Consider the following 27,919-nt stretch of genomic DNA (forward strand, 5'->3'; position numbering starts at 1 on the left):
AAAGTAGCTACCCTTTGCCTTGACAACTTTGTACACTCTTGGCATTCTCTCAACCAGCTTCACCTGGAATGCTTTTCCAACAGTCCACATGTGCTGCTTTTCCTTCACTCTGCGGTCCAACTCATCCCAAACCATCTCAATTGGGTTGAGGTCGGTGATTGTGGAGGCCAAGTCATCTGATGCAGCACTCCATCACTCTCCTTCTTGGTCAAATAAACTTTTCACAGACTGGAGGTGTTGGGTCATTGTCCTGTTGAAAAACAAATGATAGTCCCACTAAGCGCAAACCAGATGGGATGGCGTATCGCTACAGAATGCTGTGGTAGCCATACTGGTTAAGTGTGCTTTGAATTCTAAATAAATCACTGACAGAGTCACCAGCAAAGCACCCCCACACCATCACACCTCCTCCATGCTTCACAGTGTGAACCACAAGTGAAGATCATCTGTTCACCTACTCTGCGTCTGACAAAAACACGGCAGTTGGAACCAAAAATCTCAAATTTGGACTCATCAGACCAAAGGACAGATTTCCACCGGTCTATTGTCCATTGCTCGTGTTTATTGGCCCAAGCAAGTCTCTCCTTCTTAATAGTGTCCTTTAGTAGTGATTACTTTGCAGCAATTAGACCATGAAGGCCTGATTCACACAGTCTCCTCTGAACAGTTGATGTTGAGATGTACCTGCGAGTTGAACTCTGAAGCATTAATTTGGGGTGCAATCTGAGTTAACTCTAATGAAGTTATCCTCTGCAGCAGAGGTAACTCTGGGTCTTCCTTTCCTGTGGCGGTCCTCATGAGAGCCAGTTTCATCATAGCGCTTGATGGTTTTTGAGACTGCCCTTGAAGAAACTTTCAAAGTTCTTGAAATGTTCCGTATTGATTGACCTTCACATCTTGAAGTAATGATGGACTGTCATTTCTCTGTGCTTATTTGAGCTGTTCCTTCCATAATATGGACTTGTTCTTTTACCAAACAAGTCTATCTTTGTATACCACCCCTACCTTCTCACAACACAACTGATTGGCTCAAACGCATTAAGAAGGAAAGAAATTCCACAAATTAACTTTTAAGAAGGCACACCTGTTAATTGAAATGTATTTCAGGTGACGACCTCATGAAGCTGGTTGAGAGAAAGCCAAGAGTGTGCAAAGCTGTCAAGGCAAAGGGTGACTACTTTGAAAAATCTCAAATATAAAATATATTTTGATTTGTTTAACACTTTTTGGTTTTCTACATGATTCCATGTGTTATTTCATTATTTCATAGTTTATGTCTTCACTATTATTCTACAATGTAGAAAATAGTCAAAATAAAGAAAAACCCTTGAATGAGTAGGTGTCCAAACTGTATAGCAACATTCAGTATACAGTATTTATTAAGGCTGGTTTACAGTTGGTCTATTGACATGTCTGTAGACAGTTGCCATAGCGACATCATAAACATTCTATTCTTGTCCGACATCAGCAGCCCGGTGCTCCGAATAGCATACTTGCTCTATTTTAATGCCTATTAAACCCATCAGTTAAAAAAATTAAGTAAAATGTCAACTACAAGCAACTTTCTAAAAAACACTTTGGTTAATTTTTAGCTAGCTAGCTGGCTAACCAGTTCAAATAATGACCAAGACTATAACTTCAGCTAATTTTATTCTCATTATCACAGAAAAATTAACCCACATCAGGTAAAGATGGCGAGCTTCCAGAAAATACCTTACGGTTGTGAATGTGACAAAATAAAAGTAGGTCATTCTATAAGAGAATTGTAGAACTCCTGCACCACCTTGTCACAGATGGATTTGGTCTTGTTGCTGTAGTAACTAGTAACCACGACAAGGAAACCACCAGTCACAGCGACGATCAACACTCCACACGAGTATAAATTACCTGTTGTTTTACCCAGAGACACCTGTCAGATTGTAATTGTCTACAGACATGTTGTTAGACCAAGTATAAACTGGCCATTAAATATGGTCCTTTAGCAGACGCTTTTATCAAACATAGACATATTATTCAGTATGTAGCCTTCAAGTCTCACCCTGCACTACCACGTCTGGCTTGGGGATGGTGGAGAAACGTCGGTTGAGAGGATCTATCTCTCCAGGGGCCAGGAAACCCTGTAGAACACAGAAAGAGGCCAAAGCTTTACCATACAATACCGGAGAGAGGACTTTATCACACAATGGCAGTTAGTCACCAGCTATTTTAGCATTTGTAGTATAGTGTACACTAGCTAGTGTAGTGTGTAGCATACACTAACTAGTGTAGTGTGTGTAGTGTAGTATACACTAGCTAATGTAGTGTGTGTAGCATACACTAGCTAGTGTAGTGTGTGTAGCATACACTAACTAGTGTAGTGTGTGTAGTGTAGTATACACTAGCTAGTGTAGTGTGTGTAGCATACACTAGCTAGTGTAGTGTGTGTAGCATACACTAGCTAGTGTAGTGTGTGTAGTGTAGTATACACTAGCTAGTGTAGTGTGTGTAGCATACACTAGCTAGTGTAGTGTGTGTAGCATACACTAGCCAGTGTAGTATGTGTAGCGTACACTAGCTAATGTAGTGTGTGTAGTGTACACTAGCTAGTGTAGTGTGTGTAGTATACACTAGCAAGTGTAGTGTGTGTAGTATACACTAGCAAGTGTAGTGTGTGTAGTATACACTAGCAAGTGTAGTGTGTGTAGTATACACTAGCAAGTGTAGTGTGTGTAGTATAGTATACACTAGCAACTGTAGTGTGTGTAGTATAGTATACACTAGCTAGTGTAGTAGAGTGTACACTAGCTAATGTAGTGTGTGTAGCATACACTAGCAAGTGTAGTGTGTGTAGTGTAGTATACACTAGCTAGTGTAGTATAGTGTACACTAGCTAATGTAGTGTGTGTAGCATACACTAGCTAGTATAGTGTGTGTAGTGTTGAATACACTAGCTAGTGTAGTGTGTGTAGTATAGTGTACACTAGCTAGTGTAGTGAGTGTAGTGATGAATACACTAGCTAGTGTAGTGAGTAGTGTTGAATACACTAGCTAGTGTAGTGTGTGTAGTATAGTGTACACTAGCTAGTGTAGTGTGTGTAGTATAGTATACACTAGCTAGTGTAGTGTGTGTAGTATAGTATACACTAGCTAGTGTAGTGAGTAGTGTTGAATACACTAGCTAGTGTAGTGTGTGTAGTATAGTGTACACTAGCTAGTGTAGTGTGTGTAGTATAGTGTACACTAGCTAGTGTAGTGTGTGTAGTATAGTGTACACTAGCTAGTGTAGTGTGTGTAGTATAGAATACACTAGCTAGTGTAGTGTGTGTAGTATAGTATACACTAGCTAGTGTAGTGTGTGTAGTATAGTATACACTAGCTAGTGTAGTGTGTGTAGTATAGTGTACACTAGCTAGTGTAGTGAGTGTAGTGTTGAATACACTAGCTAGTGTAGTGTGTGTAGTATAGTGTACACTAGCTAGTGTAGTGTGTGTAGTATAGTGTACACTAGCTAGTGTAGTGAGTAGTGTTGAATACAATAGCTAGTGTAGTGTGTGTAGTGTAGTATACACTTGCTAGTGTAGTGTGTGTAGTGTAGTATACACTTGCTAGTGTAGTGTGTGTAGTATAGTGTACACTAGCTAGTGTAGTGAGTAGTGTTGAATACACTAGCTAGTGTAGTGTGTGTAGTATAGTGTACACTAGCTAGTGTAGTGAGTGTAGTGTTGAATACACTAGCTAGTGTAGTGTGTGTAGTATAGTGTACACTAGCTAGTGTAGTGAGTGTAGTGTTGAATACACTAGCTAGTGTAGTGTGTGTAGTATAGTGTACACTAGCTAGTGTAGTGAGTAGTGTTGAATACACTAGCTAGTGTAGTGTGTGTAGTATAGTGTACACTAGCTAGTGTAGTGAGTAGTGTTGAATACACTAGCTAGTGTAGTGTGTGTAGTATAGTATACACTAGCTAGTGTAGTGAGTGTCGTATAGTGTTGAATACACTAGCTAGTGTAGTGTGTGTAGTATAGTGTACACTAGCTAGTGTAGTGAGTGTAGTGTTGACTAGTGTTGAATACACTAGCTAGTGTAGTGTGTGTAGTATAGTGTACACTAGCTAGTGTAGTGTGTGTAGTATAGTGTACACTAGCTAGTGTAGTGTGTGTAGTATAGTATACACTAGCTAGTGTAGTGAGTGTAGTGTTGAATACACTAGCTAGTGTAGTATAGTGTAGTATAGTGTACACTAGCTAGTGTAGTGTGTGTAGTATAGTATACACTAGCTAGTGTGTGTAGTGTGTGTAGTATAGTGTACACTAGCTAGTGTAGTGTGTGTAGTATAGTGTACACTAGCTAGTGTAGTGTGTGTAGTATAGTATACACTAGCTAGTGTAGTGAGTGTAGTGTTGAATACACTAGCTAGTGTAGTATAGTGTACACTAGCTAGTGTAGTGTGTGTAGTGTTGAATACACTAACTAGTGTAGTATAGTGCACACTAGCTAGTGTAGTGTGTGTAGTATAGTGTACACTAGCTAGTGTAGTGTGTGTAGTATAGTGTACACTAGCTAGTGTAGTGTGTGTAGTATAGTGTACACTAGCTAGTGTAGTGTGTGTAGTGTTGAATACACTAGCTAGTGTAGTGTGTGTAGTATAGTATACACTAGCTAGTGTAGTGAGTGTAGTGTTGAAAACACTAGCTAGTGTAGTATAGTGTAGTATAGTGTACACTAGCTAGTGTAGTGTGTGTAGTATAGTGTACACTAGCTAGTGTAGTGTGTGTAGTGTTGAATACACTAGCTAGTGTAGTATAGTGTACACTAGCTAGTGTAGTGTGTGTAGTGTTGAATACACTAACTAGTGTAGTATAGTGTACACTAGCTAGTGTAGTGTGTGTAGTATAGTATACACTAGCTAGTGTAGTGTGTGTAGTATAGTGTACACTAGCTAGTGTAGTGTGTGTAGTATAATGTACACTAGCTAGTGTAGTGAGTGTAGTGTTGAATACACTAGCTAGTGTAGTGAGTTTAGTATAGTGTACACTAGCTAGTGTAGTGTGTGTAGTATAGTATACACTAGCTAGTGTGTGTAGTATAGTATACACTAGCTAGTGTAGTGTGTGTAGTATAGTATACACTAGCTAGTGTAGTGTGTGTAGTATAGTATACACTAGCTAGTGTAGTGTGTGTAGTATAGTATACACTAGCTAGTGTAGTGTGTGTAGTATAGTATACACTAGCTAGTGTAGTGTGTGTAGTATAGTATACACTAGCTAGTGTCGTGTGTGTAGTATAGTATACACTAGCTAGTGTAGTGTGTGACGTCTCACCTCTGCCAGTAGACTTCCCAAAACGTAAAGGGACTGACCCCACTTTAGAGGGAGCTTCCCCAGAGGGACCCTCTCCACAGAGTGGGGGTTTACATACTCCTCATCCACCTGTAATAAACCAAATGTGTTCACGTGTGTGATTAGGCTTGCTACACTCCCAGGTGTTTTGAGGATTATGGAGTTCCTTCCTGCTTATTCCCTTCCCATTCCGGGAATCTACCAACCAGGACTTCTGGGAAATGTTGTGAAGGTTCCATTAAGCCACCACTACACCCTGGCCTTCCAGTCTTACCCTATCAGGTGGAACACTGTAGAGCTCTGGAAGTAGACAGATCCCGTCTTTCTGTTTGATCAGAATCCCCTCCAGAGCATCCTTGTACTCCTGGACCTGAGCGGTTTACAAACAGAGACATGACAGGTCAAGGTAATGCGATGAAGGCATCGTTCTGCCCTTGAGCAAGGCAAAAACACAAAACACATTTCCATTTCACACGTACAGGTTACCCCACTTGTACATACAGTGAAACAGGACTATATAAGCACCCCCTAATTATTAGTAGTATTATTTAACCTGCTATATAGCCACCTGTTCTGGGCTGTTGGTGAAGACGCCATCCAGTATGAGGTAGGTCCAGAACAGGGGCCATTCACACTCTATGTTCTCAAAGAGCTTCAGCTCAGCAGACTCATAGTATAGACGGTTAGGGTCCTGGGACGGGAGGGGGGGAACAGAACCACAGACTTATGGAGAGAGAACAATAGCAGATGGATGAAAAGGGGGGAGGGAACAGAAACACAGAATTATGGAGAGAGAACAATAGCAGATGGATGGATGAAAAGGAGGGAGGGAACAGAACCAGACTTATGGAGAGAGAACAATAGCAGATGGATGGATGAAAAGGAGGGAGGGAACAGAACCACAGAATTATGGAGAGAGAACAATAGGAGACGGATGAAAAGGAGGGAGGGAACAGAACCACAGAATTATGGAGAGAGAACAATAGCAGATGGATGGAAGAAAAGGAGAGAGGGAACAGAACCACAGAATTATGGAGAGAACAATAGCAGATGGATGGAAGAAAAGGAGAGAGGGAACAGAACCACAGAATTATGGAGAGAGAACAATAGCAGAAGGACGGATGAAAAGGAGGGCAATAAAACAAAGTACAGTTCCAGAATTATTTTTTTTCTGAGGAGATGTGAGGCGACATGAGAATGTAGCAGTATAAAGTTATCATTTACAATCAACAATGTAGTTAGCTATGAATACAAGTAGATGGGATTGTCATTTTGTCGTACACTGGAGATAAAGTTCATAACAGGATCACACTTTCTTTCCGATGCTGTTTGATCAGTGGGTATTAGCTGGCCAAAATTACATGAAAAGTGCTCAAAATATATTAACATTATTGCAGTAATTTCACAAGTTCTGAATTTTTATTTTATTTTAGGTAGCAAAAGCAATCAATATCTTATTCTTAACTTGTTGGAAGTGAGAGGCATCTTGCTGTCGTTTGTTAGCTCTTTCATTTCGAGGCGTTTCTTGATATCCGTGGCCAAGTGCCTTCACTCCCCTCGCAGATGGAAAAGCAGATGAATTGTCTACCAATAGTTACAACAATCCACCGATTTTAATCTTAGAAGGGGTGTGAATTGGGATTGAGATTGGGCTCCTAATAGTAACACAGTCTTCCCATTTTCTAGTTAGTCATCAATCATCGTTGGAGCTGACAGCTGACTTCTCAGATAAATAGCGATATGTTGTTTGTTGTTTGACTTAGCTAGTCAGTTGTCAATACTTTGAGAAAAGCTGCCAAAATTGTCAATAAAACTGCCAGTATGCTCTGAAATACTGGTAATCAAGGATTGTTTTAAGTGGTCCCAACGATCGTCTGTCACCTCATCATGGATGGAGAGATGAGAGAGCATATTCAACAAGGAGCAAGCAAGGTACAGTGGGGCAAAAAAGTATTTAGTCAGCCACCAATTGTGCAAGTTTTCCCACTTAAAAAGATGAGGCCTGTAATTTTCCTCATAGGTTCACTTCAACTATGACGGACAAAATGAGAAAAAAAAAATCCAGAAAATCACATTGTAGGATTTTTAATGAGAGATGGAGAGAGTGAGAGAGAAAGATGGAGAGAGAGACAGAGAGAGAGAGAGAAAGAGAGACAGAGAGAGAGAAAGATGGAGAGAGAGAGAGAAAGATGAGAGAGAGAGAGAGAGAGATGGATAGAGAGAAAGATGGAGAGAGAGAGAGAGAGAAAGATGGAGAGAGAGAGAGAGAGAGAGCATGTTTTTACCTCTTTAGGCGTTTTGTGTCCATCCCTGAGAAACCTACAGCATCCATATCGACCCTGAGAAAAGAGAAAGAGAGCGATGAAAAATGTAAATATGCTCAGCCAAACTCTGCCTAATAGAGTTTGACTTTGATTTAAATTGACAACTTAAATAACAAAGGGCCTGAATGTTGATTTGAGCCCCACGTGGAAATCAAACGAAGGGGACAAACTTAACCAATAACAATCTAAGAGAGACACTGGCTGACCCTGACCTGCAGTTCAGATACCATCTTCTTCTTGGTGTTGTAACGTTATAACCTTGTCATAAGGGTTACATTATAGTATGTAACACTGCATAGCCCTGTCATAAGGGTTACATTATAGTATGTAACACTGCATAGCCCTGTCATAAGGGTTACATTATAGTACATAACACTGCATAGCCATGTCATAAGGGTTACATTATAGTATATAACACTGCATAGCCCTGTCATAAGGGTTACATAACAAAAAATATAATATATGCCATTTTCCCTGCCATAAGGGTTAAATAACACTGCATAGCCCTGTCATAAAGGTGATATAACACTGCATAGCCCTGTCATAAGGGTGACAGAACACTGCATAGCTCTGTCATAAGGGTGACATAACACTGCATAGCCCTGTCATAAGGGTGACAAAACACTGCATAGCCCTGTCATAAGGGTGACATAACACTGCATAGCCCTGTCATAAGGGTGACATAACACTGCATAGCCCTGTCATAAGGGTGACAAAACACTACATAGCCCTGTCATAAGGGTGACAGAACACTACATAGCCCTGTCATAAGGGTGACATAACAGTGTCCTGACCTGTAGTTTGGATATGATCTTCTCCTTGGTGATGTTGACTATAGAGATGTCCTCTACAGCGAAGGCCGGGTACGAGATGATGGACAGAACACCTGCATCCACCTCTTTAGACATAGATGCCCTGGGAAGCATGGAGTTGAGGATGGACTGAGGAGAGGGAGAGAGAGGGAGAGGGAGAGAGAATATTAGAGACACATATTTCCCTCAGATTACACAGATCCACAAAGAATTCTAAAACAAACCGTATTTTGATAAACTCTCATATCTACTGGGTGAAATTCCACAGTGTGACATCACAGCAGCAAGATGTGTAACCTGTCGCCACAAGAAAAGGGCAACCAGTGAAGAGCAAACACCATTGTAAATACAACCCATATTTATGTTTATTTATTTTCCCGTTTGTATTTGCACATCATTACAACATTGTATATAGACATAATGACATTTGAAATGTCTTTATTGTTTTGGAACTTATTAAGTGTAATATTTACTGTTAATTTTAATTTTCACTTTTGTTTATTAACTCTGATAAAGGATAACGGAAAACTTAGACAAAACTAATTGAAATGTATATTATGTGTGTCTATACGTGCATGTGTGTGTGTGTGTGTACCTGACAGTGCTGTATATCGTCAGCCAGAGCGTGCACCACAGACCCTGGTCCTCCTCCGGCTCCAAACAGGTTCAGTTCATCCAGGGCCTCCAGAGCTGCCTGTGGACATAACACCTTCATAAGGACTACATAATACCTTCATAAGGACTACATAACACCTTCATAAGGACTACATAACACCTTCATAACGACTACATAACACCTTCATAAGGACTACATAACACCTTCATAAGGACTACATAACACCTTCATAAGGACTACATAACACCTTCATAAGGACTACATAACACCTTCATAAGGACTACATAACACCTTCACACGGGCTGCTCAACACCTCCACACGGGTTATTTAACCCTGTCACAAGGGCTACATAATATTTTTTGTAAGGGCTCGTAACACCATAAGAGCTACATAACCCTATAATAAAGACTACATAACGGTTGGTCCAGATTTTCATACCGTGCCGGTGCCATACTGAGGTATACGGTATTACTGGTGGTGCACATAACTGAGCGGCAAAAAAATGCTAACAGGTACTAAGGAATTCCCATAGCAGATGCTAGGTAAATGCTAACAGGTACTAAGGAATTCCCATAGCAGATGCTAGGTAAATGCTAACAGATACTAAGGAATTCCCATAGCAGATGCTAGGTAAATGCTAACAGGTAAAAAATAATTCCCATTGCGGATGCTAGGTAAATGCTAACAGGTACTAAGGAATTCCCATAGCAGATGCTAGGTAAATGCTAACAGGTACTAAAGAATTCCCATTGCGGATGCTAGGTAAATGCTAACGAGCGCAAGCGAACATAAACTAATTGCATGTATAGACAACCCTGCTCATAAAGTTATAAAGTTAGCTCCTCAGAGTTTGTAGCAAAATGCTGACAGGCTCTTGATCCAGACGGGGCTTCTCTGCTGTTACCAAGATTCAAGAAACGTTTCTCTCGCAAGCTGGCCTCTTGGCTAGCAAGTTAGTAAACCAAAAACACAGCTGGAGAGAATTTATTTAAATTTGGCACATCTTGGCAAGTTAACTTAATGTAAGATTATACCGTATAGTTGATCACCTCAATTCAGTTACGCAGTAGGAGTGACTCACCTTATGAAGCAACAGCTCTATCAACTGTTGTGAGGAACTACCGGTAAGCTTCATAATGAAAAATAATCAAAAACAGGTGAAATTAACTAACTACCGGAAATTAACTAACTACCGGTTAACTACCGGTAAGCTTCAAAATGAAAAACAGGTGAATTTAAAAACGCTTTCTGCTTTAGCTATTTACCTAGTGCACAAGTTGACGGCGGGCATTTATTTAAAAAGCACAAATATCCAAATTATATTGAGAATCATAATATTGTATATTCAAAAAGACCCCGGATTCCGGTATATACGGTATACTGCCCAACCATACTACATCTTCATAAGGAATACAATGCCCTGTCATAAGGACTACATTGCCTTGTCATAAGGACTACAATGCCCTGTCATAAGGAATACAATGCCCTGTCATAAGGACTACAATGCCCTGTCATAAGGACTACAATGCCCTGTCATAAGGACTACAATGCCCTGTCATAAGGACTACAGTGCCCTGTCATAAGGACTACAATGCCCTGTCATAAGGACTACAATGCCCTGTCATAAGGAATACAATGCCCTGTCATAAGGAATACAATGCCCTGTCATAAGGAATACAATGCCCTGTCATAAGGAATACAATGCCCTGTCATAAGGAATACAATGCCCTGTCATAAGGAATACAATGCCATGTCATAAGGGCTACGTCAGGTCGTAAGACTGTCAATACAACGACATATCAGATACAACAAACCATCATCACGTTTTTTTAGGGGTGGAAATGACAAACTGTAGAAACCGAAGGATGGTGACAGATGGCTGGTGTAAAACAATGAAACAAAATGGAAAACTACATGTCACTTATATGATAACAAGAAATGGCACATTACGCTGCTGGTTTCTAGGAATATCCAATAGAAACAGTTAGTAGTATTAATCTATTTATATTCTTGGAAACTCCAGTGACCAACGCTTACAACATGATACTAGGCGAACACAATCAAAGGCATATACCAATGACAGACAAATGTGTGTGAAACCCACCCCCTGTCCACCATGAACACATTCTCAGCTGCTTTGTGTGTCTGTGAGAGGATCGGCCTTAATCTCTTTCATGGCAGCATGCCAGACACATAAGAAGGGGTGAAAAAGGAGTGAGAGTGAGAGAGGACAGTCCACCCCTCAGAGCGCGGTTCCTCTCTACCCAGTACAGACAGTAGAGGACAGTCCACCCCTCAGAGTACGGTTCCTCTCTACCCAGTACAGACAGTAGAGGACAGTCCACCCCTCAGAGCCCGGTTCCTCTCTACCCACTACAGACAGTAGAGGACAGTCCACCCCTCAGAGCCCGGTTCTTCTCTACCCACTACAGACAGTAGAGGACAGTCCACCCCTCAGAGCCTGGTTCCTCTCTACCCAGTACAGACAGTAGAGGACAGTCCCCCTCAGAGCCCGGTTCTCTCTACCCAGTACAGACAGTAGAGGACAGTCCACCCCTCAGAGCCTGGTTCCTCTCTACCCAGTACAGACAGTAGAGGACAGTCCACCCCTCAGAGTCCGGTTCTCTCTACCCATTACAGACAGTAGAGGACTGACCACCCCTCAGAGCCCGGTTCCTCTCTACCCAGTACAGACAGTAGAGGTCTGACCACCCCTCAGAGCCCGGTTCCTCTCTACCCAGTACAGACAGTAGAGGACTGACCACCCATCAGAGCCCGGTTCCTCTCTAGGTTTCTTCCTAGATTCCTAACTTTCCAGAGTTTTTTCCTGGCCAAAGTGCTTCTACATCTGCATTGCTTGCTCTTTGGGGTTTTAGGCTGGGTTTCTGTACAGCACTTTGTGACATCGGATGATGTAAAAAGGGCTTTAAAAAATACATTTGATTGACTGAACAGGAATAATTAATGAAAAGAGAGCAACGGGAAGAGTAGGATGAATGGAGGGGTGAATGAGAGGGGTGAATGAGAGGGGTGAATGAGAGGGGTAAATAAGAGGGGTAAATAAGAGGGGTGAATGAGAGAAGGGGTGAATGAGAGGGGTGAATGAGAGGGGTGGTGAATGAGAGGGGTGAATGAATGAAGAGGGGTAAATGAGGGGTGAATGGGGGTGAATGAGAGGGGTGAATGAGAGGGGTAAATGAGAGGGGTAAATGAGAGGGGTAAATGAGAGGGGTAAATGAGAGAGGGGTAAATGAGAGGGGTAAATGAGAGGGGTGAATGAGAGGGGTGAATGAGTACGGAATGTTCAGAGTGTTCCGCAAGCAGGTCAGGTCAGTGTGTGTGTGTGTGTGTGTGTGTGTGTGTGTGTGTGTGTGTGTGTGTGTTCTTTGTTGCTTCACTCTTTTGATCATAGCTTGATAAAGGTTATATGTTTGTGGCAGGCTTTCTCAACAGTGTCAGTCATCTTTATAGGCTTTCCCATACAGACCACAATGTGTGTGTGTGTGTGTGTGTGTATTCTCACTTTAGCCATGCCGATGGAGCTGGCGTTGAGCTCAGGGATCCCCTGGTTCGTCTTGTCTCCTCGCTCCCACATCCCGTAGTCCTGAAAGAGTATCATTCATAAATTATTTATAGAGCTCGGTAGAGCATTCATAAATTATTTATAGAGCTCGGTAGAGCATTCATAAATTATTTATAGAGCTCGGTAGAGCATTCATACAGTATTTATAGAGCTTGGTAGAGCATTCATACAGTATTTATAGAGCTTGGTAGAGCATTCATAGAGTATTTATAGAGCTTGGTAGAGCATTCATAAAGTATTTATAGAGCTCGGTAGAGCATTCATAAATTATTTATAGAGCTCGGTAGAGCATTCATACAGTATTTATAGAGCTTGGTAGAGCATTCATACAGTATTTATAGAGCTTGGTAGAGCATTCATAGAGTATTTATAGAGCTTGGTAGAGCATTCATAAAGTATTTATAGAGCTCGGTAGAGCATTCATAAAGTATTTATAGAGCTCGGTAGAGCATTCATACAGTATTTATAGAGCTCGGTAGAGCATTCATACAGTATTTATAGAGCTTGGTAGAGCATTCATAGAGTATTTATAGAGCTTGGTAGAGCATTCGTAAAGTATTTATAGAGCTTGGTAGAGCATTCATAAAGTATTTATAGAGCTTGGTAGAGCATTCATAAAGTATTTATAGAGCTTGGTAGAGCATTCATAGAGTATTTATAGAGCTTGGTAGAGCATTCATGGAGTATTTATAGAGCTTGGTAGAGCATTCATAAAGTCTTCATAACCACTGTAAGTAGCAGAGTGAGTAAGCAGAAGGGTTCCATTTTAAATTAAATGACCAACCAGTTAAAATGGCATTATAGAGCTGTATAGAGCGTTCACAAAGTCTATATTAGCACTACATAGATGCTACAACATCCACAGTTCGCTTCTTCACGTCTTTGAATTTAAAACAGAAACGTACAGCCACTTTGTGAACTATGAAGTCATATCAAATCAAATGTATTTATAAAGCCCTTCTTAGATCAGCTGATATCTCAAAGTGCTGCACAGAAACCCAGCCTAAAACCCCCCCAAAACAGCAAGCAATGCAGGTGTAGAAGCATATAACCTCTATATTAACTCCTATGACAGTTCATAAAAACTACATAGAGACTGAAGAGAAACGTACAGCCACTTTGTAAGCTGCCTCGATGTAGAACATGAGATTCTGTACCACATCCACCTCATCCTGAGTGTAGACGATATGGAGTCCTGCAGGACAGACACACGAAGGGTAAATACGAGATCAACAAGGAAAAATAACGTTACAACAAAAAATACATTTGATAGACTTCTAGTTGCTACGACAACTGGAGACTCAAAAACATGAGGACTAAGTGAGGAGGGGAAGATGATACACACACAGTCCTAGAAGACAAAACATATGGAGACGTCATAAAGCTTCATAGAGCAGTCATGGAGTGTCCCCTCTACCTGAGGCAGTCATCTGAGCGAGGAACAGCAGGAACAGAGAGGTAGCGTCCACTTGGAGGTGTCCCCACTGATCGTCCCCCACCACGGTAGCACAGGTCCTGGTGTTGTACTTAGCATGGAGGCAGTCCATGGTGCTCTTAGTGTACTTAAACTTCTCCACCTTGTCCAGCTGTGTGTGTGTGTGAGAGTGAGAGTGAGAGTGAGAGAGAGAGACAGAGAGAGAGAGAGAGACAGATACAGAGAGACAGATACAGAGAGACAGATACAGAGAGACAGATACAGAGAGACAGATACAGAGAGGCAGATACAGAGAGGCAGATACAGATACAGAGAGGCAGATACAGAGAGAGATACAGATACAGATACAGATACAGAGAGACAGAGACAGAGAGACAGACAGACAGACAGACAGACAGACAGACAGACAGACAGACAGACAGACAGACAGACAGACAGACAGACAGACAGAGAAAGAGTGAGACAGACAGAGAGAGAGAGAAAGAGAGAGACAGACACAGAGAAAGAGAGAGAGAGAGAGAGAGACAGAGAGACAGACAGACAGACAGAGTGAGAGACATTTAGAATGTCTCATTGTCTTATACGGTGTTTATATCTTGTCCAGCTAGAACCTGTGGGTCGTACCTACCTGTCTCATAATGCACTGTAGAACACCTCTCATTAGTTTCACCACACTCTGGTGGGGAGAGAGAATAGAGAAGAGGAGAGAGGTCATCAACAAGCAGCCATACACCTCCCAATCAGCAGGCAGACAGGCCAGAGGACTCGCTAGCCAGGAAGAGAAACAAGACAACTAAGGCTTTGCCACCTGGGACACACACACACACAAAAAAAAAAAAAAAACACACACACACACACACACACACACACACACACGGGGCCCTAAACCGTGAGTCAACAGAACAGTACAGACACACACACACTACCTGTTCCAGTTCGTAGGCCTTGGCCTTGTCTTCATCTCTGTCTGCATTCTTCCTGTAGGCCAGACTGAGAGCCCAGACAGACAGGATGCTGTACACGTTGTCTCTCACCCAGGCATCAGGCTGATCTCCACTGGCTGGGAGGAGACCTGTGACTGGGTCCTGGGGAGGAGAGAGGAGAGAGGGAAGGGGTTAGGGCTGATCTCCACTGGCTGGGAGGAGACCTGTTACATGTCAGAGGTTAGAGGGGACAGGTCAATGAGATATGGTCATACTGTAGGCATGGTCCCTATAGTGTATTAGGGAACTATACAGATTTCCATTCCTTCATACCGTAAACGGTATGACCAGCAGTAGGGCTGGGCGATATATCAAATTAATTTAAAAGTATGTTTAAGCAAGATATTTATTTTACCTTTATTTATCTAGGCAAGTCAGTTAAGAACAAATTCGTATTTTCAATGACGGCCTAGGAACAGTGGGTTAACTGCCTGTTCAGGGGCAGAATGACAGATTTGTACCTTGTACCTTGTCAGCTCGGGGATTTGAACTTGCAACCTTCCGGTTACTAGTCAAACGCTCTAACCACTAGGCTACCCTGCCCCCCCAAATATGGAAATATGCAAATGCATGTATCGCAAGAATACATTTTTTATTTTTTTATGTCAGCTTGTTCTTATGTTGTCTTTGGTCTTGTCTCCTTCCCATTTACACACACGCCAAGCTCCTCCCTCCCACGCCAAGCTCCTCCCCCCACACCAAGCTCCCCCCCACGCCAAGCTCCCCCCCCCCACACGTCAAGCTCCTCCCCCCACGCCAAGCTCCTCCCCCCACGCCAAGCTCCTCCCTCCCCCACGCCAAGCCCCTCCCCCCACGCCAAGCCCCTCCCCACACACCAAGCTCCTCCCCCCACACCAAGCTCCCCCCACACACCAAGCTCCTCCCCCACACACCAAGCTCCTCCCCCACACACCAAGCTCCTCCCCCCACACCAAGCTCCTCCCCACACACCAAGCTCCTCCCCCACACCAAGCTCCTCCCCACACACCAAGCTCCTCCCCCACACACCAAGCCCCAAGCTCCTCCCCCACACCAAGCTCCTCCCCCACACCCAAGCTCCTCCCCCCACACCAAGCACACCAAGCTCCTCCCCCCACACCAAGCTCCTCCCCCCACACCAAGCCCTCCCCCACACCAAGCTCCTCCCCCACACACCAAGCTCCTCCCCCACACACCAAGCTCCTCCCCCACACACCAAGCTCCTCCCCCACACGCCAAGCTCCTCCCCCACACACTCACAACACCAAAGATGGAAAATGAATGCTCAGTTTCTGTGGCGTGCAGCATTACGTTACCACGTGTGCTTCAGAGATTATTTATGAGACATGTTCATTTTCTATAACGGCTGCTACCAGAAGTTGGTCATTATTAGTGAATGTGCATTTTGCATGGTTCTGGTTACATCTGTAACAAAAAGGGCATTTTTATAAAACAGATCAATGATTATTGCAAAAAATCAGGTTAAACTATTTGTATAAAATAATGACATTATTAGTGGGTCTTATGATTGTGGAAGGATTATATTAAGTTTAGATATAACTTCACAAGCCCTGAATTCATTAGATTATTGCTGACTGTTTGAAATGCAGTGTATTTGACCTTTAATTGTACGACAAAGCTGATTTAGAGAAAATGTTTTGTTTTCAATCGAGATATATCTATCGTGAATTGCCAATAGAATTGAAAATAACAATAGAGAGATGATTGAGGCCATATCGCCCAGCCCTAACCAGCAGCAAACACAATGGGTGCCTGAGAGTTGGGCCAGTAAACGAAAGGTTGCTGGACCGAATCCCCTAGCTGACAAGGTACAAATCTGTCCTTCTGCCCCTGAGCAAGGCAGTTAACCCACTGTTCCCCGGGCGCCGAAGACGTGGATGCCGATTGAGGCAGCCTCCCGCACCTCTCTGATTCAGAGGGGTTGGGTTAAATGCGGAAGACACATTTCAGTTGAAGGCATTCAGTTGTACAACTGACTTGGTATCCCCCTTCCTTTCTGAACTTAAAAATAATAATGTTTTAATGCTAAGAAATGCTAACAAAGGCATTGTGATGTCACACAGGATTTGGAACTTTAGAACCCCTGTTGGCCAATCATTAAACAGGCTCCCGCCATTCCACTCACTGCCAATTTGGACTATTTGTGAGAGTTTGAAATCACAAACAGATCACTGGGGACTATTTGATGGCTGTTAGAGTGAACTGTCTAGAAAAAAATTAACTAATCCGTCTCTCTCGTTTGTTTGTTTTCCCCACAGTTAACCTGTCTGCAGCCTGACAGATAGGAGACTGTACATGTAACCACAGTTGTTCTCTGTTGAAGGCAGGTTTCCTCACTGCACTTTGTCTTCCTCTGTGAGGTTTCAACAACCGCAGTGCTACAGAACTCCTCCACTTTGACAACTGCAGTGCTACAGAACTCCTCCACTTTGACAACCGCAGTGCTACAGAACTCCTCCACTTTGACAACCGCAGTGCTACAGAACTCCTCCACTTTGACAACTGCAGTGCTACAGAACTCCTCCACTTTGACAACCGCAGTGCTACAGAACTCCTCCACTTTGACAACTGCAGTGCTACAGAACTCCTCCACTTTGACCCCATAGGCATTTACTATGAGTCTCTCTCATCTTTATCAGTTGGGCTATATCTATTACATGTGTGTGTGAGTGTGTGATGGGGCTGTGATATAACGGACATTTTTGGTATCACCTATTTGTCATGCAAATGGTCACAGTTATTTGCCATAATTCTCATTTTTGTTGAAAAAGGTTCTGAGCTTTTAACGCATCTTTGAAAGTTAGCGACAACATACCTAATGAACACCAAACATTTTGGTGACACCCCTGTCTCAAAAACAATGGTTTTGACAGCTTGTAACTTCTGGAAATGAAACTTCTCCTCCCGACTGTGTCATTCATTCGGGATTAAAAGCCACGCCCTGACCCTTGAGATCCTTTATTCTCTATTTTGGTTAGGTTGGGGTGTGACTAGGGTGGGCATTCTAGTTGATTTATTTCTAGGTTGGCTTAGTATGGTTCCCAATCAGAGGCAGCTGTCTATCATGGTCTCTGATTGGGGATCATATTTAGGCAGCCTTGTCGCACCTGTTTGGTGTGGGATCTTGTCTACGTATAGTTGCCTGCGAGCACTACATTAGCTTCACGTTTCATTTTTTGCGGTTGCAAGAATTTTGTATAATTTAAATGTAAAAATTCAAAGTCTTGAATCCGGCGTTGTTTTGCGTATCATTTCATAAACCATTTGCCATGGAATCGGTATATTTAAAATCTCTTCCCAACTATTTTGCAATCTATAATGCACAGCTGTCCTGAAATGAAACTGGTATATACAATTTTCTTTAACCAATTATGGTCTTTAATGGACCGACAGACAAGTTCCTTACTTACTACCCCCTTCCACTTTCCTCTTCCATTTTTTCAGTAATGTTGCAATTAGTTGGTTGTAATTTTGAGTAGAGCAGACATTTACATATTTGTGTTAGCTGCATGTGTGACGTAACTCCACCAGTACTATTTATGATATAATTTAAATACTTTTTTTATAGAGGTATAATGTTTGTTTTTTTAATCTATTACTATATTTGAGTTTAACAACAATATTTGTTGTATGATTTGTTCTGTTTTTTTTCTGGTGGATTAAATTGAAATTGCAACCAACTTTTATGACTTGTTTTAAAAACAGTGATATTTGGGAGATTAGTTCCTTTTCAAATATCTTAAAGTGCATGGTTGTAATCTGAATAAAGGTGACATTCTAGAACATGGGGTGAGACATTCTTATTTGGATTTTAGTAGAACTTTTGTATGACTGAAGTCCTTAGTGAGAGGTCTAATGCTTTAACCTTTAATCATTTCTGCCCTCTGAACTCATATTCCTTATATAAATAGGCCAGTTTAATTTTGTCTGGCTTGCCGTTCCAAATAAAAAAGAATATTTTTTTACTCATATCATTTTAAAAACTGGATGCTAGGTGTAGGCAAGACCATAAGCAAACTGGGATATGACTAAAGAGTTAAATCAGGGTAACCTGGGAAATGACTAAATATTTCAAATCAGGGTAACCTGGGATATGACTAAAGATTTAATCAGGGGGATTTTTTCACAAATAGACAGGTATTTTCCTTTCCATGGTAGCAAGATCTTACCTATTTTTGCTAACTTTCTATAAAAATGTAGTGAGATCATTTCTTTCTTTCGGGATATGTATACCGAGTATGTCCACATCACCATCAGACCATTTTATTGGTAAAATCACGGTAATGTAAAATTTTTGTGATCCAATACGTAATATAGTACACGTGTCGTAATTTGGTTGTAATCCAGAGGTTAGAAAACGTATCTAGATCCTCTATGAGGCTGTGATCCACATTGTGGATTTAAAAGAAAACATCAATCATTAGCGTACAATGACACCTTGGTTTTTAAGCCACGGATTTCTAATCCCTTAATATTATTGTTGGATCTGATTTTAACAGCTAACATGTACATGACCATAATAAATAGATATGCCGATAGTGGACAACCTTGTTTTACTCTTCTTGACAGTTTAAAACTTTCAGAGAAGTAGCCATTATTTACTATTTTACACCTCGGGTAACTATACATGACTTTACCCATTTGTATAAGAGATTCTCCTAAATGTAAATGTTCCAGGCATTTATATATAAACTCCAGTCCTAGAGGGAATCTCGCTACCTAAACTATCAGAGACCGACCAAGAAGATCTCAACTCCCCCTTCACTCCTGAGGAGGTCCTGGAAGCAATTACCTCCATGCCACCTGATAAGTCCCCAGATAGATTCCCCAGAGAGTTCTACAAAGCTTTTTGGCCCCAGCTCAGCCCTATCTTCATGCCAATGCTGGATGATTTTTGCAAAAATTGAGCTCTCCCAGACTCTATGTACACAGCCCTCATTACAGTGCATAAAAGACAAGGAGCCTCTATCCTGCTCGTCCTTCCCGCCCATAAGATTGTTGGATTGACTACAAAATAATTACCAAATTGCTCGCCAAAAGACTAAACATTCTTCTTCCCAAAATAATAAAAGCGGACCAAACAGGATTTATTAGAGACAGGTGCTCTTCTGATAACGTTCACCATCTTTTTGATATTATTGATCAAGTAAACACACAGAAGACCCCTGTCCTGCTGGCTTCACTGGATGTTGAGAAGATGTTCGACAGGATGGAGTGGAGCTTTCTGTTCTCAGTCTTAGAAAAGTTCAATATGGGCCCAAATGCATAAAGTTCCTATACTGTCATCCAAAAACCATGGTGACTACTAATGGTCTGAATTCTGACAGATTCCCTTTGGGACGTGGCACAAGACAAGGATGCTCGCTGTCCCCCCTGCTCTACTTGTTGGGGGCGGAACCTTAGGCAGAGTTGATAAGGATCAATCCAAGTATTATGGGTATTTGGCCTTCAGCACAAGATTTTGCTCTACGCAGATGATGTCTTGCTCTACATATCCAACCCTGAGAAATCCCTCCCATTTAGACACAATTGCTCAGTACGGCAAGTGTTCAGGATATGAAATACATTTGAACAAATCCACTGTTTGCCCTCTCAGTCTTACACTCAACAGCTCTATGAAGACTTTCCAATGGAAGACACAGGGGTTTCAATACCTTGGGATCTTCATAACACCAGATCTGAATTGCCTTTTCAAGGAAAATTATCTCCCACTCCTGGATCGAATCAAGAATGATCTCCAAACCTGGATCTCCCTCCCAATTAGCCTAGCTGGAAGAATTAATGTCATCAGTATGAACATCCTCCCTAGATTGAACTATTTATTTTAGATGCTCCCATGCCATCTCCCAGTTTCCTTTTCCAAAACAACTAACCAAAGCATTACCAAATTTATATGGGGCAATAAAAAAAACCTAGGATCAAATTCTCCACTCTATCGAAACCTGAATCTAAGGTTGGTCTTGCCCTTCCCTCCCTTCAATTGTACTACTGGTCTGCCCAAATCCGCAACATGCTAACATGGATTACAGAACAGACAAGAATTTTGATTCAGATAGAAGCCCAATCCTGTGGTTCATTACCCCTCAGCTCAATTATATTCATTAATAACTTTAGTGAAGTGGGCAACATAGCCAAAACCTTTGTGATTTACAGCACCCTACTAGCATGGAGGGACTGTAAGAAATACCTTGGCATATCCTCCCAAAAATGTTCTCACTCGCAACCCAGACTTGGAAAATGCCCTGAGTGATGCCAACTTTCCTCTTTGGCCCCGTTCAGACCCGTTTCATCAGAACACCATTACACTGAAATCCTTTCAAGAGCTCTGCAGTGAATTCAATGTGCCAAGATCCAATTATTTTTTTTAAGTCTTCAAATTAGACACAACTTCCTCATGTGGGGCGGCAGGGTAGCCTAGTGGTTAGAGCGTTGGACTAGTAACCGGAAGGTTCTGTCCATTGAAATAAAATAGATCAGAAACACAGTGTAGACATTGTTAATGTTGTAAATGACTATTGTAGCAAAACACCAGTCTCAAAGTCAACAGTGATGAGGCGACTCCGGGATGCTGGCCTTCTAGGCAGAGTTGCAAAGAAAAAGCCATATCTTAGACTGGATGAGAAAAATAAAAGATTAAGATGGGCAAAAGAACACCGACACTGGACAGAGGAACTCTGTCTAGAAGGCCAGCATCCCGGAGTCGCCTCGTCACTGTTGATGTTGAGACTGGTGTTTTGCAGGTACTATTTAATGAAGCTGCCAGTTGAGTACATGTGAGGCGTCTGTTTCTCAAACTAGATACTCTAATGTACTTGTCCTCTTGCTCAGTTGTGCACCGAGGCCTCCCACTCCTCTTTCTATTCTGGTTAGAGCAAGGTTGTGCTGTTCTATAAAGGTAGTACATAGCGTTGTACGAGATCTTCAGTTTCTTGGCAATTTCTCACATGGAACAGCCTTCATTTATCAGAACAAGAATATACTGACGAGTTTCAGATGAAAGTTCTTTGTTTCTGGCCATTTTGAGCCTGTAATCGATCCCACAAATGCTGATGCTCCAGATACTCAACTAGTCTAAAGAAGGACCGTTTCATTGCTTCTATAATCAGAACAACAGTTTTCAGCTGTGCTAACATAATTGCAAAAGTGTTTTCTAATGATCAATTAGCCTTTTAAAATAATAAACTTGGATTAGCTAAAACAACGTGCCATTGGAACACAGGAGTGATGGTTGCTGATAATGGGCCTCTGTACACCTATGTAGATATTCCATTAAAAAAAATCTGCCGTTTCCAGCTACAATAGTCATTTACAACATTAACAATGTCTACACTGTATTTCTGATCAATTTGATGTTATTTTAAATGGACAAAGAATGTGCTTTTCTTTCAAAAACAAGGACATTTCTAAGTGACCCAAAACTTTTGACGGTAGTTTACCTCTGAAAGTGGAACCTATATGCATGTATTTTGGAGTTGTTGAGATGACCAGATTTTGGCAATCTATACATATTGCTGCACAGAAAATACTAGATGTACAGTTAGATATGAACCCATGTCTCCATCTTCTTCTGCAGGACTTTGTTCTTGATCCTGACAGAAAATGTGTTTTTGACTATCACATACTTTGCTAAGAAATGTATTGTTCTATTGTGAGTTTCTAATTCTTCTCCTACATTTCAAATGTAGATTGACCAGATTGTTGACTTTCTCCCTCTTGAAAAGCTCACTTATGACCTCCACAAGAGACAGCCCAGGTTTGACAGACTCTGGTCTCCACTACTCAACTATATTTCACATTGGACAGAGTGAATGGGGGTGATTAGGGAAATGAGCAGATACATGTTGTGTAAGGTGCTGTAAAAACTCATGATTTGCTCGTCGTCTCAGCTAAGGCTGGAAATAGCCAATAGGAACGCTGATAGTGCTGCTGATAAGTTTGTTTGTTTTGTTTGATATTATTTATGTTTTCTACATTCGGGTTTTGTTGGTTGATTGAAAAACAAGAAAACTTAATAAAACTTTAAATTTAAGAAAAAAAATTAAGAAATTAACAGTAGTATAGTCTCCCACCATAATAATCTTGTATTGCTTTTAAGGTTGATCATTTATTAGATATATTTTCAAAAGAAACGTGGATTATCATTTTTTGGTCCATAAAGGTTAATGAGCCATATCTGTTTATGGTCCAATAACATATTTAAAATAATCCATCTACCTTGAGGATCTGTTTGAACAATTTGCAAATTCGGATCAAAATTACTGTTAATTAATATCATCACCCCTTTTGAGTTTCTTTGCCCACAGGAGAAGTATATTTCACCCCCCCCCCCTAAAATTGTTGAATGAGTTTCCTGTAAACAATATAATATATTTATTCTCTTTAAGCAAGGTAAATACTGATAGTATTTTCTTATTATCTGCTAAACTGTTACAATTAGAACTTGCTATAATTATTTCACCAATTACCAATGAGATACAATAATTAATTTGTCATTTTTAAAATAGCCATGGAGTACTCTTTGTGTCTCGTAACATTTGGTTGTCAATATACAGTTTATCGACTACGAGACCTACACACTTCCATTTTAATTTCTTCTCCTTGAAGATTGGGTACAGAACTTTGCGCCGTTTTGTAATCTCCCTCGGGAAATTATCATTCATGCCTATTTTCGTGCCAGCGTGTCTTTCATCCATTACTGCATCCTTAAAGAAAGCAAATTTGGCAGCGATTAGGCACTCGTATCTCTGTACTTTTTTGTCCGAAACAGTGTATACGTTCGAGTGGGATTTTATCGACAGCATCGAGTGGGATTTCATTGACAGCATCGAGTGGGATTTGAAACGCTGTAAGAAATCATTCCTTAACTACTCTTTCAGGAAATTCTCCTTCTCTTTCTTGAATACCAGTAAGTTTACTCTGATAAATCTAGTCTGTATGTCAATTAAAGCTTCTCTCAGAAAGAGGTTCTCCGTTTTAAGTTCATTAACGTCCGTCCATTTTAGCTTGTTTGTGTCTTTCTCCTTTGTCGCAGATTTTTCCGTCACTCATCTCGAGGCTCGCCTTCAACTCCTTTATCTATCTGTGCTGACGAATTCAAGTATGCCCAGTTTGTCATTTATCAACTTTAACAAATCACTGTCCATCCTCACCAGTCCCGGTGGTGAAAAGCATAAATTGTCTGTATCCGTCGAGGAGTCCCGTTTTCTTTTGGAGATTGATGCTCCTCGTTTACTCTCCGTCATGTTTGAGTGTTGCTTGTTTTTGTAATATTTGACGATACATTTCTCTAGCCTTATGATTTCTTTTGTGTTGTTTTCCAGATTGAACTTTATTACCCATGAGTATAAGAAGAATTTATGGTCTAACTTACAGATATTGAATATTACGTTTTTATCTTGAGACGATCTGCACCGCTGTGTTCAGTCCGCCATCTTGGAATCTTACAAAAGAGGTGATTACTTGATACATTGGAAAGAATTTATGAAAAAAACTAAGCAAACTAGAATGCTATTTGGCCCTAAACAGAGAGTACACAGCGGCAGAATACCTGACCACTGTGACTGACCCGAAATTAAGGAAAGATTTGACTATGTACAGACTCAGTGAGCATAGCCTTGCTATTGAGAAAGGCCGCCGTAGGCAGACCTGGCTCTCAGGAGAAGACAGGCTATGTGCTCACTGCCCACAAAATGAGATGGAAACTGAGCTGCACTTCCTAACCTCCTGCCCAATGTATGACCATATTAGAGAGACATATTTCCTCAGATTACACAGATCCACAAAAAAAAAATCAAATGTTGATAAACTCCTATATCTATTGCGTGAATTAGGCAGTCATTGTAAATAACAATTTGTTCTTCGCTGACTTTCCTAGTTAAATAAATGTCAAATCAAATGTTTTTATTTGTTAAATGCCTCACTGTGACATCACAGCAGCAAGATTTGTGACCTGTTGCCACAAGATAAGGTCAACCAGTGAAGAACAAACGACATTGTAAATACAACACTTATTTATGTTTGTTTATTTTCCTTTTTTAACTATTTGCACATAGTTACAACTCTGTATATAGACATAATATAACATTTGAAATGTCTTTAATCTTTTTGGAACTTCTGTTAGAGTAATATTTACTCTTAATTTTTGATTGTTTATTTCATTTTTGTTTATAATCTATTTCACTTGCTTTGGCAATGTAAACACATGTTTCCCATGCCAATGAAGCCCTTAAATTGAAATGGAATTGAGAGAGAGAAATAAATAAGAATAAGTGATACGTCGTTTCAAAGGGAGCTTTTGTGAGCTTTCTCTAAAACCAATGTTCATGCTATGTAAACACGAATGTTCTGCAAGCTGGTGTGTGCAACAGTCAACATGTCCCAACGCCACAGACAGTAGGTTAGTTTAGAGGTCAGAATGGATGGCCCTAAAAAATATATAGCGTTAGCAGAAGGGACAACACATAAACAACCCTCACTTGATGTCGGAGTATGGTTTGATGCACTATCCGGGCATAGTTGTCCAGTTTCACTCCCGAGTTGCTTCGACTTCTCATGTTGTTGGGTTGATGATACTCGTCCGTATCCGTGGTTGAGCAGAGAAAAGGAAGCTTTGAGTTCTCCCCGAGACTCGCTTCGGCATTAGCCTACTTCACAAATATCTCTATTGTTTGACACGACGAACAAGACAAGACGAAGTTGAGAGGTGATAGGAAACGTTAAGTTACAAATGTTACACTAGTAGTCTACTATCGCTGCACCGCCTCCAAACCTCCTGGTATCGATGAGCGAGCTATGGCTGTAACATAATTAACACTTGTAGGTTGAAATCCGATATCGTCCTGAAAATAAAAAACACCATCAGCTGTTCCAACCTAGAAGTTCCACGAATCAACCTGGTACACGCAGAGAAACCATACACAAACCGCTCTGTGTTTTGACTGTATCGCCTTTGTTGCTGTCGAATTCTTCAGACAGCGAGTTTCTGCAGAGAGAAAAAATAACCTCTTAACTCATGTAAACATGGTGCGAACTAAAACCAGGAAGAGTGCAAAACTATTCAAACTATTACACAATCAAACTGACAACTGAAACAATAACCCAAAATAATGTATCCGTAATTTATAAAGATAGAATTATGGTATAGTCACTGGGAGATTTGAGGCGTGTTATTGGAGATAAGTAGGGAACTGTTTTGTTTTTAGGTGTCTGCAAGGACAGAGGGACTGGAGCGTCGATTGTTTTACGACACAGTACCAGACAAACGTTTATTTTTACTGTTTTCTACGTTGTATAATAATAGTGAAGACATCAAAACTATTAAATAACACATATGGAATCACGTAGTAACAAAAAAAACTGTTTAAAAAATCCATATAGATTTTATATTTGAGATTCTTCAAAGTAGCCACGGCTAAGGGCTGTTCTTATGCGCAACGTGGAGTGCCTGGAAACAGCCATTAGCCGTGGTATTTTTTAGCCGTGGTAAATATATATTTTTAAACTGGGTGGTTCAAGCCTTGAATGCCTATTGGCTGACAGCCGTGCTATATCAGATGGTATACCACCAGTATGACAAAACATATTTTTTACTGCTCTAATTAAGCTGGTAAAGAGTTTATAGTAGCAATAAGGTTTGTTCAAATAATGATTGGCATACTTTCAATAAAAAGGTTATTTTGATGAATGTATTTATACTATTTTGACCTTGCATACATTTCTTTGTATATATCTATTAAAATGATGCCAGATTAGGTTGAGAAACGTTGCCTGACTGTCTGTCTCTTCCCGACTCCCGGTCCCTGCGGTACAAATGCATTACTATAGGACAGCTGGAGACTGAATTTGAATGTTGAAACAATATTGCAAATGCTGGAGAGACAGACAGCAAGGTTAAAACAAATCTCCGCTGTTGAAAACTAAATGTTAGTCTAAAAGAAATGTGAGATAATGTCTAGATGCTTTTTATAGTGGAGATCAATTTTATAAATTGCCTGGCTGGGCTGATGAGACAGTGGATTGCTCAGTCAGACGGGACAGAGTAAATAGGCATTTTAACGTCATAGGGCTGTTTCGGTGGTAACTTGTGGAATAGACACCGGCTGGAATGCGCTTTTAACCAATCAGCATTCAGGGATTAGACCAACCCATTTTATAAATATATAGGTGTCTTTTATACTGATAACAAGTAGAAACAGGTGCCATTAATACAGGCAATGAGTGGAGGACAGAGGAGCCTCTTAAAGAAGAAGTTACAGGTCTGTGAGAGCCAGAAATCTTGCTTGTTTGTAGGTGACCAAATACTTATTTTCCACCATAATTTGCAAATAAATTCATTAAAAATCCTACAATGTGATTTTCTGGATTTGTTTTTCTCATTTTGTCTGTCATAGTTGAAGTGTACCTATGATGAAAATTACAGGCATCTCTCATCTTTTTAAGTGTGAGAACTTGCACAATTGGTGGCTGACTAAATACTTTTTTGCCCCACTGTATAATGTGTGTGATGGGTTGTGTAGACAATATGGACAGTAGATGGATAGAATATGTAGCATATCTGAAGAATAGCCAATGTACAGCAATAGTTGAACAGCATAAGCCTTGACGAGAATACAGTCCATACAGTTGAAGTCAGAAGTTTACATACACTTAGGTTGGAGGAACTAAAACTCGTTTTTCAACCACTCCACAAATTTCTTGTTAACAAACTATAGTTTTGGCAAGTCGGTTAGGACCTCTACTTTGTGCATGACACAAGTCATTTTTCCAACAATTGTTTACAGACAGATTATTTCACTTATAATTTATAACTTATAAGTTTGCATACACTGAGTTGACTGATGACTTTAAACA

At 40.8% G+C, this 27,919-nt stretch overlaps 1 protein-coding gene across 1 annotated transcript in view; it reads right to left on the minus strand.

Annotated features, from left to right (window-relative positions):
* phka1a (phosphorylase kinase, alpha 1a (muscle)) overlaps positions 1 to 26,236 on the minus strand; it is a 50,533-nt gene extending 24,297 nt beyond the window's left edge. Inside the window, exons 1-13 of the mRNA XM_042329319.1 lie at positions 25,546 to 26,236; positions 15,014 to 15,172; positions 14,716 to 14,763; positions 14,070 to 14,238; positions 13,765 to 13,847; positions 12,593 to 12,673; positions 9,048 to 9,146; positions 8,435 to 8,581; positions 7,602 to 7,655; positions 5,885 to 6,007; positions 5,591 to 5,686; positions 5,299 to 5,406; positions 2,039 to 2,117 (exon numbers count right to left, since the gene is read on the minus strand). Coding sequence (XP_042185253.1) covers positions 2,039 to 2,117; positions 5,299 to 5,406; positions 5,591 to 5,686; positions 5,885 to 6,007; positions 7,602 to 7,655; positions 8,435 to 8,581; positions 9,048 to 9,146; positions 12,593 to 12,673; positions 13,765 to 13,847; positions 14,070 to 14,238; positions 14,716 to 14,763; positions 15,014 to 15,172; positions 25,546 to 25,623 — 1,324 coding nt within the window. The 5' untranslated portion in view covers positions 25,624 to 26,236. The remainder of the gene's footprint in view (positions 1 to 2,038; positions 2,118 to 5,298; positions 5,407 to 5,590; positions 5,687 to 5,884; positions 6,008 to 7,601; positions 7,656 to 8,434; positions 8,582 to 9,047; positions 9,147 to 12,592; positions 12,674 to 13,764; positions 13,848 to 14,069; positions 14,239 to 14,715; positions 14,764 to 15,013; positions 15,173 to 25,545) is intronic.
* Between the last annotated feature and the right edge of the window lie 1,683 nt (positions 26,237 to 27,919).

The sequence above is a fragment of the Oncorhynchus tshawytscha genome, linkage group LG10 (genome assembly GCF_018296145.1).
Source record: "Oncorhynchus tshawytscha isolate Ot180627B linkage group LG10, Otsh_v2.0, whole genome shotgun sequence".
Classification (NCBI taxonomy): domain Eukaryota; kingdom Metazoa; phylum Chordata; class Actinopteri; order Salmoniformes; family Salmonidae; genus Oncorhynchus; species Oncorhynchus tshawytscha.